General features: G+C 46.1%; 1 protein-coding gene across 2 annotated transcripts in view; it reads left to right on the forward strand.

Annotated features, from left to right (window-relative positions):
• Positions 1 to 2,090: 2,090 nt before the first annotated feature.
• The window catches only part of rspo2 (R-spondin 2), a 52,077-nt gene continuing 42,015 nt past the window's right edge, over positions 2,091 to 12,152 (forward strand). Inside the window, exons 1-2 of one of the 2 annotated variants that reach the window (XM_030371398.1) lie at positions 2,091 to 2,319; positions 2,752 to 3,060. In XM_030371398.1, the coding sequence (XP_030227258.1) occupies positions 2,961 to 3,060 (100 nt within the window). In that variant the 5' untranslated portion in view covers positions 2,091 to 2,319; positions 2,752 to 2,960. Of the gene's footprint in view, positions 2,456 to 2,751; positions 3,061 to 12,152 lie in introns of both variants that reach the window. The other variant, XM_030371397.1, reaches the window with a different exon arrangement.

The following is a 12,152-nucleotide window of genomic DNA, read 5'->3' on the forward strand; positions in this document are numbered from 1 at the left end:
ACCCACTGCCCATAACAGAAACCTCTCGACTCATCGGAACTCACAGTCTGCAAAGCATCAAACTCTATCATCTACAACAGCGACACTATAAGCGTCTATATGTGTGTTTATGTTGTTTTCATTTCATTTCTTGACCACATATGTCACCTCACACAGACGCAGCGGCCCTCCACGACCAGACGGCCTCCTGTGTCCCCAGGAGGGCAGAGAGCCTCAGCAGAACCAGCATTAGCAGCAGCAGCAGCAGCAGTAGTAGCAGGAGCTCGCCTGCTGCCTCTTTGCGGCAACCAGCGGCACGGAGCCAGACCATCCGAATGATGACGTCACCACCACCGTGGACTGCAAAGGCCTCCTGGTGGAGCCGGTGGGAGGGAGGAGGTGAGTGAGTCTGTGTGTGTGTGTGTGTGTGTGTGTGTGTGTGTGTGTGTGTGTGTGTCTGTCTGTTCGATGTGGGGGAAGGGGGAGGGGGGGGATTAGGAAAGGGGGAGGGGTGGGGTGGGTGGCGGTGGGGGTAAAGTGATTGGTCTACCGGGCCCCCGTTCTCCATGACACATCATGAAAATAAAAGTCAGCTATACCTAAATTATCACATTCACCTCGCCAGTGCACTCCACCATGTTGTTTTAGAGAGACGTCCAGACCAACACCATGGAGCATGTGGCTAACAGCCTCGCCCGGCCACAATGGCTGTCACTGCACTCTGAATAAATAAATAAACAACAGTCGGGACAAAGGTCACCATTGGGTTTTGGCAGGGAAACTTCCTAAGGCCATTTATTTTTTTACATATTGTTAGAGGTTTTCCTTCCGCGATGGTTTTAGCATGCAGTTTCAAGGAATGGAAAGTTGCGTAGTGTTGTGTGAGAGGGAGACTCAGAGTGTGTGTTAAAGGCCTATATTGTTTTAGCCTGGAATCCTTATGTCCGTCTGGGGGTGAAAAACACCCGGATTGAATGCAGTTATTTTTGTGTATACTGAGAGGGATGTGTTTTCCCTTGTGTGTTTCCCAGGACAATTTTTTACAACCTTTTCAATTGTGTTGTTTTGTCTGTGCTGTATCCCACATTTAATTCGGTTGCATATTGTCCAATGTAAACACTGGGAATGTGTTTATATATAACAAACATATCATTTGTTATTGGCAGTGCCTTTTTTGTATTGATCTTTATTATTTTTCCTTCGTTTGACTTTCTGACAGGGACAGGTTTAGTTATCAACTTAAAAAATATTTCTTGAATAAATAACAGATTAAGTGCCACACCTAGTGGTTGAAGGGGGTAAAGCATTTGCATTTATATTCGTATCAAGGTACCCGGTTACCTCTGACGTCTAATAGTTTGGTACTTGAGGGCTAACTAACTCATAAGTTTCCCAGTATCTCCGTCGCTTATATCTCCTGCATGTTTCACATTTCTTCTCAGAACTTATATCCTAACCTTCCCCCTCCCTAAATGATCAGAACTTGATGTTGAGGAGTAGCCAATCACATGGCTTCACTGAGAAAAAAGATAAGACTAAACTCACTTATTTCATTATAATTCACTAATTTAAAAGGGAGGAGGATTTGCCTTACCACGGTAAATCAGTAGGGCTACACGTGCTTATTAATGGGGTCACATCGACCATTATGTGGTTGCGATGGACTTAAAATCCTCAATTGAAGTTCAATAACATTTCAATAACACGCAAATACAACATAGTCTACCAGCTATATATCATTAATTTCGTAGTAGTAAGCCTGCCTGGGATGCACAGAAATGATCGAGGCTGTATGAAAGATTTCATACAGATCATCATTATGCAGAAATGTGTCTTAAACACCTTGAATAGAGTTCAAGTGGAAAGCGTCTGAAACGTCCCATGGAAAGCTAGTTCCACTGCCAAAAAAAAAGATATACTCACATCGGCCTAATAATATTTATTCGAACTCTATGATTAGCAAATTGTATCGATTTTTTAAAGCAAATCCCGACCTCTGTTTTTGGAAGTCGTGACGTGACATATTTCAAATCGTAAATACAAAAAAAGTTATCTCTGGCGCTCAGGCCGAAGGGAGTAGTGGAGGAGCGGCAGAGATGTGGAGGTCTCCACGTGACGCGCGCACGGCGGTATATGAGAAAGGAGCAAGCATCAGGACCAGTGCTAGTCTACCGCACAATCTCAGCAGCGCGCAAATCAAGGCAGTTTAAAGGGCTTTATTACCGGCTCCCGATCTCTCTCCTTTAGATCTCTCCTCTCTGAATAAAGAAGTAACCATAGTTTCTTTTTACTCTACTCTTTAATTTTGAGAGGGGGGCATACTTTCGCCAGAAGACGCAGGTAAATGGAATAAACTTTAAAACGTTCTACGCGCACAAGTTTTGATCCAAGAGGGATGTTGTGTGTTCCTACTCAAGACATGCACTCAGAGGGAACTTAAACACGGCTGAAGCGGAATGACCCTTATGTATTGCAGGTAAACCATCCTATGGGTAGACGGAGTGCGGAGCATCTCGCCGTGATTTAGCGCGTTATTCCCACTATTTTAGTCCCATGTTCCAGTAAAACCTTTCAACGCTTGGATCTTGTAGTTTGGGTATTGGAAACGCAACGGTTCCTATATGCACATCCTACAACTCCACAGCGCATTAACACACAGAAGGGCTGTTTGTTTTGGGTTATTTCCCCATTGTTCGGCAAGGTGTTGATCGTGTTACGGTGTTTTCACACAGAAGTAACGACCTCTTTTCTGTGCCTTTTTTCTTCCCCCAGCTCACCAAAGAACCCGAGCGAGAGAGGGATCGCTGCTCCTCAGAAGATGGTTCTAATCGGCGGTGTGATACCATGTCGCATCCCGTCTGATGTTTGACACGCCGGGGACAACTCAGGAAGACACTGGAGGACACTAAACCATCGCGTCCGTCTCCAGCTCCGCTGGCACTTTTTCTTTTCGAGTCGGACCAACACACACAGCCGTCCAGATGCAGTTTCGACTGTTCTCCTTTGCCCTTATCGTGTTGAACTGTATGGAGTACAGCAGCTGTCAGGCGCCCTCGCAACGCTGGAGGAGGAACAAAAGAGGTACGGGAAAGCTTAACTTGCTCTTGGGTTATGTGGGTATCGATTATTGATATGGCAGGAGTTGGGATGACAGTGAATTTGGTGCCTTACGCATCAATCAGAGATCCTTTCAGTCCCTCTGCATGCTCTGCGTTCTCTCCTACTATGCACTGTTCACTACCAGACTATCATCGCTGAGACTTTCGAATACAGCCAAACTTCTTCTGAATTAACTAATTTTAGAGATCGACATCTAATACAAAACACACATTGTTAATCTGCAAGATTGACAGTTAACAAGCCTTTGACTAATTTTTCGATATTAATCTGCACTTGGTAGGCTACTTCTTGGATAATCACAAAATAACTTGTGTTCTTGGGTCTATTGCTACTTATTAAACTCTTGTTGAACTTGTTATAGCCTGCAATGGGGTAGCTTGTGTTCCAGACTGTATGCGTGAAATGTGTCTTTACGATGTGGTTGCCAGCAATATCTGAATAAAAATGTATAGATGAACTGTAGGCTATTATTAGTTGCGTCAGGTCATTTTGGATTTGAACAATTGGAGGTCTATTTTAATTTAAGATGTTGTGGGCCGACGGTCGTGACCTGAGCGCTCCCCATTGTCTCCCATTCGGCGGGGAGCTGCAGAGATTGATGGGTCTGCTGGGGAAGAATTTAGAAAAGTGTTGGTGCGTATCCGTTTAAAGAGCGCCGTGGATTAACGGTGCGTATTGTGTGCGTTTTCAAATGCAAATATACCGAATCCCTTTCCTTTTCTTATGACTTTGGCAACTACAACCCCTAAGCTGCTTTTAATTGATCTCATAACCCCCCCTAGAATCGCTGTTAGGACATCCCACATAGCCTAACCTCCGCGCACGAGGATTCAGCCCTTTAGTCAATACTACGATTCAGAATGAATGAGCGAGACAGTGGAATTATAATCCTTCACCAACCTCCCCTTTTTAAAACCGTGACATCATCAACGCTTTGTTGTGGCGATGGGAGCAAAGTTAAACTAACGTGCAAACCGGACCGGTGGAGTGCGTTAACATTATAGTCCATGAGGAGCAGGATCAAGAGTGCAGTCGACAAAAAAAATAAAAAAGCTTATCCAAATTCACATTCTGGGGACTCGTAAATTGTAAGGCAATCACAGATTTAATCATATGCGCCAGGGGGAACCTCCGCACTCCGCGAGCCCTCCACTGCCCATCTGCAAATAATCAGGCCATCACTGCGGGGTACTGGCACAGACACGTTTTTGCACTCCTGTTTTCTGTTCCCTTGCTTTACTTTTTTTTTACTAGCATTTGTAAGTTCTCAGATAATCCATGATATAATTTTCTGAGCATGCATCAATAGGCTTGTTTTGAATATACTTTAGTTTTTGTTTGCTCTAGTGTGTGTTTTTGTTTGTGTGTGTGTATTCGTGTGTGTGTGTGTGTTTGGGCGGTGGGGGGTACTGGTGGAGGAGGTTGAAGAGGCAGAGATGAGATCAAGAGGTTAACTTACACATTTGACCCCAAGAAGAGCTTCAGGCTGCGTAACACATTAGTGGATGTTTCACTTGTCAAACGAATCCCACAGAACAAGGTTTATGCCACAATAGGTATGCTGAAGGAATGCATGTGACCCTCAATGTGTGTGTCTGTGAATCCGTGCGTCTGTGTGTGCGCGTGTGCATGTGTGCCTGTGGGTGCGTAACAGGAAGTGTAGGCGAGGAGGAGGAGACGACCATAGCTGTAAGAGTTAGAGGTCCAATGCATCTTGCTTCATGTACGGTGTGGTGGGCCTGCCAAAGTGGAGGTGTCTCGCTTCCTCTGGTGGTTTACGGTGATTACATTGGAAGCAGCGTATGTAAAACACCAGCGCTCATGGGCTCTGAGATGCTTTCGTATTGTTTCTAGTTCTCAAGGTTCCTGTGACAGCTTTATATACAGTTCCTCTGGCACGTACAGGGAGCAATCTGCATCGTTCAGGGGTGTTAAGTTCCAGACCCTCTCTGGCGTGGATTTCATGTTGGCCACCCCAGGTCCCCATCGGCCTGTATTTTATGCAGAACACAACATAAACTGAATATTTTTGGGGCCAACATTTTCTGCAACATAAATGTTCTGTTCTTGCGTGCTGGTACGCCGCAAACCCCAGCCCACTGTGTTCCTGTGGGTGTGGTTTTATTTTTCTTTCTATATTAAACGGATTACCTTTTATATTAAATTTACACCTCCATGCGCTCAGTCTTCCCTCCACTTGGACTGAAAATATTCAAGTCAGGGCCATGGTATGATGACTGGACATTTCATTTTTATTTTGTGGCTAATGATGCCACCTGCTGACTATATGAGATCAGACTTTAGACTCAGTGCTGCCCACTCTAACACCAGATATACCACAGCGGGGTGTTTTAAACAAGTAATATAGGCCAACACACACCTAACTTTTATTAGCTTTATCAATGAAAATACACAATTAGGGCATTAATGGATTACCTGAAAGGTTACAATATGTTATTTTTTTACATGACAAACACGTTTATATTTACAATTATATAAATATTTGATTTACATTCAAACATTTTTACCTTCAGACTCTTAAGATACACAGTATATTAAAATGCATTTATTAGGGCTTCAACTTACATTGATGCTTTGGTAGCGGTAGCGATGTATACCTTTGTTTTGATTTAAAGATTAGGACTATATCACTGTGATGGGAGGTGTGGGTAGATTGTAAAACCAGGGGATAGTTACGTAATCCACGGTTACAACCTTCTAGGACACAACAAATCAGAAAGCCTTCATCTTAACACAAAGGTATACATGGAACTGATCTGATCATGGTTCATTTGCTAATGTTTGCTAATGAGGTGCACAATAAACCCTTTGGTTCTCAGGTGTTTAACTTATGTAACAATCATTGGCGGCGTTAAAAATAAAGAAAACAATTATTTTGGACTCCATATTAACACCAACATCTCTCTTTCTCATTTTCCCTCCCCTTCTCTGGATTCCTCACTGTACCATGGAAATCATGCCGTTATGTGCTGATAGCTTACACCAGGCCCGAGGTCTGTGGGTACTAAGTGTTAATATTGGATCCTGGCACTCTACAGTGCAATATAATATGTTGATTAAGTGGCCTGAGAGGGAGAGGGAGAGAATGATCCAAGAGTCTGCTCTTAAAACCAGCCTTGCCACAGCCTTTGGAAAAAGTGAAATAAGACTGCAGATGGCACGTCTTTTAACAAGGCCTTTTCACATGATGCCACTCTAATCCTCCTGATGGGAGTCTGCATCCTGCCGTTCGTGTGTGTGTGTGTGTGTGTGTGTGTGTGTGTGTGTGTGTGTGTGTATATGTGTGAGAGTGTGAGTGTCTGTGCAAGTGTGTAAGGTTAGTATTGCCTGAGCTTTCTGCCTGCATTGCTGTCAGTCGGCAGTGCACTACCTATGCAAGATGGCTCGTTCTGCGGGACAGCGTGAGGTGTGGTGGTGTTGTCATGACAACCGGGTCCATGGATTGATCCCTTTACGGAAATGCTGAAAAGCAATCTCCACGCATGCACATGTACACATATGACGGTGTGCTTGTGTGTGTTGAAAATCAACACAAATGTACTTTGCTGCTGATGCTGAATATGTATCCACACACATGCACACACACAAATACATACACACATACACACCATCTGAAACGCACACACACACACACAGAATCTCCAAAACACACACTCAAAGACTAAAAAACATACACACACACAGACACACACACGCACACACACACACAAACACACACACACACACACACACACACACACACACACACACACACACACACACACACACACACACACACACACACACACACACACCGTCTCAAAAACACACACACAGTCTCAAAAACACATACACACACAAACTCTGCGTGGGTTGTGTGTGGCCAGGGGAAGCGGAGGGGCTTTAAGTGACGAGGAAAGCATATTTAAGCAGATCAGCGAGAAGGGTCTGGATGTGAGAAGCATCACCTGAGACGGATTACCGCGAGCCGGAGTCTTGACCTGAGCCGCTGTATGGAGGAACACACTGCTCTGTCCTTCTCAGCCCAGCTCAACACATGGCTGCATGTCCATGTAGCAGCCATGTAGCAGCCGTCACTATGCCAACAATGATATACACTGACAAACAAAACAGGTCCGGTACATAGATGCTCTGTCAGAGTGAGAAAGGACAGAGATGGGGACGTGAGAAGCTGGAGTTTCCTCCATGAACAACGTGGTTGTTCTATGTAACCCACCAGGTTTCAGGTGTGTATTAGTCTTGAGTCATAACCAGGAGCTTCCCTTTCGAAGGTCGTGTTGACAAACAGCATTAGCCCGATGCTGATACTCTCTCCCAGCCCCAGGAAAGACTAGCTCCTTGTTTGACCCACTAACCCATGCATGTCAGCCCCTCCTGTGGCAGCGCTCGAGCTCCCAGTCACAGCGGTATCGGATGAATCCGCTGAAAGGCCCCACAGTGTGCCCGTGCCATGCTACACTGGGTAAAAACACCATCAGAGAGGGAGGAAGGAACATCCAGCAGTATGAGCCATACACACACAACACACACACACAGAGACCGAGACGTTCCAGGTTCCCGTGTGACAAATATCGGATGATTTGTTCCACTGATTTCTTTGTTGCCCCCCCCCCCCCCCCCATGTTTTTTTTCGTCTTCTCTGAAACGACGCAGGGCTAAGCTAATGACAGGCACGCTGTCTGCTCAGTGAGCAGAAGTGTGTGTGTGCAGTCCTAATTGTTTTATGTGGAAGCGGCTGGGCGGTTTTGTGTTCTCCGCGGGGTTTGTGAACTGAGGGGAAGGTAAGGGATCTTTTTGGGTGTTGTTGCGTGTAGGAACATACCGCGGAGGATCCATTTCACACGGATGAGAGCACCCTCTGTCGCAACACTTGCTTACACATTTCTGCTCATCACGCACAGCGGCACGGAAACAAGTCGTTCTGTGTGTGTGTATATATCCTATACCTCTACTTTTTTTTTCAACAAGGGGGGGTTTGGGGCGGGGGGGTAGTGGGGTAGAGGGTGGTGTGGGGGGGAGGGGTGTACATAACTATGTTTTCTCTTCCACCCTAAATCATTGTCATCATAGGATCCCATATGCTAGCATTTCTAAATGCCTAACAGATGTTAACATTTCTTTTTTTCCTCCTCTTCGTAGGGCTGCACACTGTAAATGCTAAAATGTCATTATAAAACAACCTGAAGGTATTAAACTAAATCTCACAATACACTCAGTTTTTCCCCAACCGTGTTACTCACAAACTCTTGGAGTGGCAGACAAAAGTTCCAGTGTTTCCGTTTCCAAACAAGATGGAGATTTCCGTAGCCCTCTCACCTATGCCATTACGGCAGCAGCAGCAGCAGCACACGCCCACCTTCAAGAACGATTACACCCGCAATAACTTTAAAACACTTATAAAGTCGCTTAATGGGGCCAGTCCGTTTTGTACGATTCTCAATCTCGCATTTATAGGGTTGTTGAGTGCGTTGGAAACATTTCTAAGTAGTAAGCAGCAACACAAGAGAAGGCAGAAGAGCTGCCCAGGATCGTCTCAGAGTGAAACTTGCACGCATGATTCTGACCTCCGTTCCCATTAACCTAATACACATCTCAGGAAGAATCCAGCGCTGTTCAAGGAAATGAGCTTGGCACCATGAGCACAATTAGGCATATTAGGTCACATTTAATCCCTTGAATACGCAAAGAAACTCTGATGGTGATCTGCGGATCTGCTCTGTAACATAGCTATGATGGCCTGGATGGTCAGGCAGGTTGGGTCCGGGGCTTAACTTTCCCTCTCACCCTACAGTATGTGTTTCTATCCCCTTATCTAGAAACACAGTGTTTCACGTTTCTGTAATTCTAGAGTTATCCTGCAAAGCCCTCTTTGATTTTTTTATTTTTTTTATTTTTTTTTGTTTGCGGATGGTGGCTCGCTACATAAATACTTTTTTCTTACTAAGTTACTACCACGAATCCCCCCGATTTGTACTCAGGACGTACCGATTACAGATTTGGACACATAAGATTGCCTTTTCTGAGGCCGTTGCTTGTGCAGCCGGGCGAAAACGGCCTGATATCTGCTGTTGTTGCGCTGTTCAGAGTGCTGCTGTGTGTTGCTGCAGACCGGTACCTGCTTTGCATCGATCCGCCCGACTTGGAAATCGGAAACCAGTAGGGCGCTTGATAGAGTACACACAGTTGTATAGGGACACACACACACACACACACACACACACACACACACACACACACACACACACACACACACACACACACACATACACACACACACACACACACACACAAACACGCATTTGAACATACACACACGCTGCGTCATGCTCATTGCTCAGGGCTATTTGTTCACCCAGGTCTGGTCTAATGACTGCTGCTTTAACAACATAGAACTTACCCCCCTCCTCCCCCATCCCACTGCATCACCACCTCTGCCCACCCCCCTGTTTTTAACACTCGACAGATGGACAAGCCCCTCCCCCTCCTCCTTCCCTCCTGTGCTTTTATTGGACCTCTAATTATGCTGACACGCCACATCAAAAATAAAGACCAGCATGCAATGCACCCCTTTGGTATGGAGAGGAAGTGAGCAGGTCAGCGGCAGTAAGCCATCCCTGTGGGACTAGGGTGTACTTTGGTGGCGGTACACTGGACAGAAAGGTGGAGGTGAGGGAGCCACCCACTGGCTCTCTGAGGGAGGTCCCCTTGGACGCTTGCTAGCTAGTCTCAGGAAGAGATACCAGTCGTCTATCTCAAAGGCGAGGTGTGAACCTTGGGTGTTAAATATATAGAAAATAAGTGGTTGGTGCCTGTTGTTTTACTGGCGCCCATGTGCTACAAAGTGTGGGGCGGATCAAACACACCTCGTCCAACAGCTTCCTCGTTTGGTTATTGCCATGGTTACGGCTCAGACGGAGGCAAATGGGATCCATTGAGTGCGTCAGGAGGTTTGCCCGGTTGCGGTCGTAGATGTCATTAATTGGTGAGCCTTGGTGACTAATGATGACTCATTACAAACGGTAGGGCTATATGTGTAAGTGGAACCCCTGTTTTGGATGCCTCCTCTTAGGGCGCAGGGTTGTGTGGGAGGCGGTGGCGGGGTCCCACTACTGTTGCCTCCCGCTGCCCCGAGGCCCCCGCTGGGGTGAGGAGGGCCCGCGGAGCGCAGAAGGAGCCGATGTGTTTTTAATCAGACGAAGAGGCTGCTAGTCATTACTCCCGCAGCGATTCCCCAGCTTGTCTCCCCTCTCTCTCTCTCTCTCTCTCTCTCTCTCTCTCTCTCTCTCTCTCTCTCTCTCTCTCTCTCTCTCTCTCTCTCTCTCTCTCTCTGCTTTGACTCCCAGTCTGGAAGAGGAGATAGAGGGGAAATAAAGAAAGAGATGGAGACAAGGGCGTAGAATGGAAACGGAGAGATGGCGTTCCCCTCCTGCTTGTGTACGATGTACCCTGAAATGAAGCAAGCCCCTCCCCCCAAACCTACTGTTAAGATTTATGAGGTCATAACCAAAAGGAGCGGGGGCGGAAAAAACGATAGGGCAGGAAGTTGCTCAGGACTCAGGAGGCACGTAGGAATGATTGAATGAGACGAACACATCCATCCTCTATCAGGAAAAACTAATAAGACGGAGGATCAATCATCTAATTATGAGGAGAAGTGAGGCAACAGTCGACGTCTCTCGTTCCGATTTACATCTTGCGCTCAGAAGGGAATATGGGGAATCCATCTGAATGATATCAACCCTTTAATATAGGGCCACATACAATCTATGTTACTAGACTGCTAGAAAAGCTGAAGGAAATGAACAACAAACATCGGGTTACTTCATTCTCCTGGCTCACAATCGACATTTCCCAAGGTCTTGCTTTCTGTGAATAATTAATTGGATAGCAAAAAACCCAGGGACAATATCAATATTAAGACTTTGATTTTTGTCTACCATGTGGTCGCACTGTCACGTAGAGACACCACTGTCTTGGTGGTGGCGGTGAGGTCTGAGAGTTTTGGTTGCGTTTCTTGCGATACCAACACTTCGCACGCGGCAACGCGGTCGCACAGAAACCCATCTTTCTGCGATGGATTACAGTAATTACATTGCTCTCTGGCACATTCCATTTGAGTTCGGCAACACCTCTTCTCCAGGGATCGAGCAGTAGACGCAAAGACAATGAGCGCAGCTCCGGCACTGTTCACTGTAATCTGCATTGACCCAGTCACCCTGGCCCTGGTATTTGTTGTTGTTTGTGTCACTCTGATGACTCATGACTCTCTTCATGCATATGTATGTGTGTGTGTGTGTGTGTGTGTGTGTTGGGGGGGGGGGGGGTGTTTGAATGCACATACGTGCTTGGCTCTGGCTGCATGCCATGGGATACAGAGACAACAACTCCCCCGTGCACACACAATATGAGATAGACGTAGCACTGTCCTCCGCAGGCGTGCGGCAAAGCGCCGTGGTTGGGACTTTATGGTTGATATGAATCTTTGTTTGACCGTTTTTTTGCCGCATCAGACCTTTTACCCTACCATCTCCCCGTTGTCACGGTTTTTTCTTGGACGGCTTTTTTTTTTCCAGGTCCCAGACGGTTCAACAACACGGTGGTGAAGGAGCGAAAAGATAGAAAAAGTACCAAAAAAAATTTATAAGCTGACAAAGAAGAAAACCATTAACATTTCACACATTCCTTCCCCTCTCCTCCCCCATCCACCCCCTCCCCCCGTTATGCACTTGTATTACATCTTGGCTGGCGCGTCCTCAACGCCATATTATTTTATTTGAACTGAGGCCAGGTCTCAGGAGCACCAGCCTTTAGCTGTGTAAACATCTGTCACCGCCAGCAGTCCTAGCTAATAGGTATCTCCAGACAGAGGTCACCTCTAGTTTACATGTTTACCAGCTAATGGTCCTGGTGAGCTTACTGTGTCGGTGAAGCTCGGGCCTGTCAAGCCGCATAATGGACGATTTACAGCTGGATAGTTTAATACACACACACACACACACCCACACAAAGAAATACATATAGGGCGAAAAAAA

Source organism: Gadus morhua, chromosome 11 (assembly GCF_902167405.1).
Source record: "Gadus morhua chromosome 11, gadMor3.0, whole genome shotgun sequence".
Classification (NCBI taxonomy): domain Eukaryota; kingdom Metazoa; phylum Chordata; class Actinopteri; order Gadiformes; family Gadidae; genus Gadus; species Gadus morhua.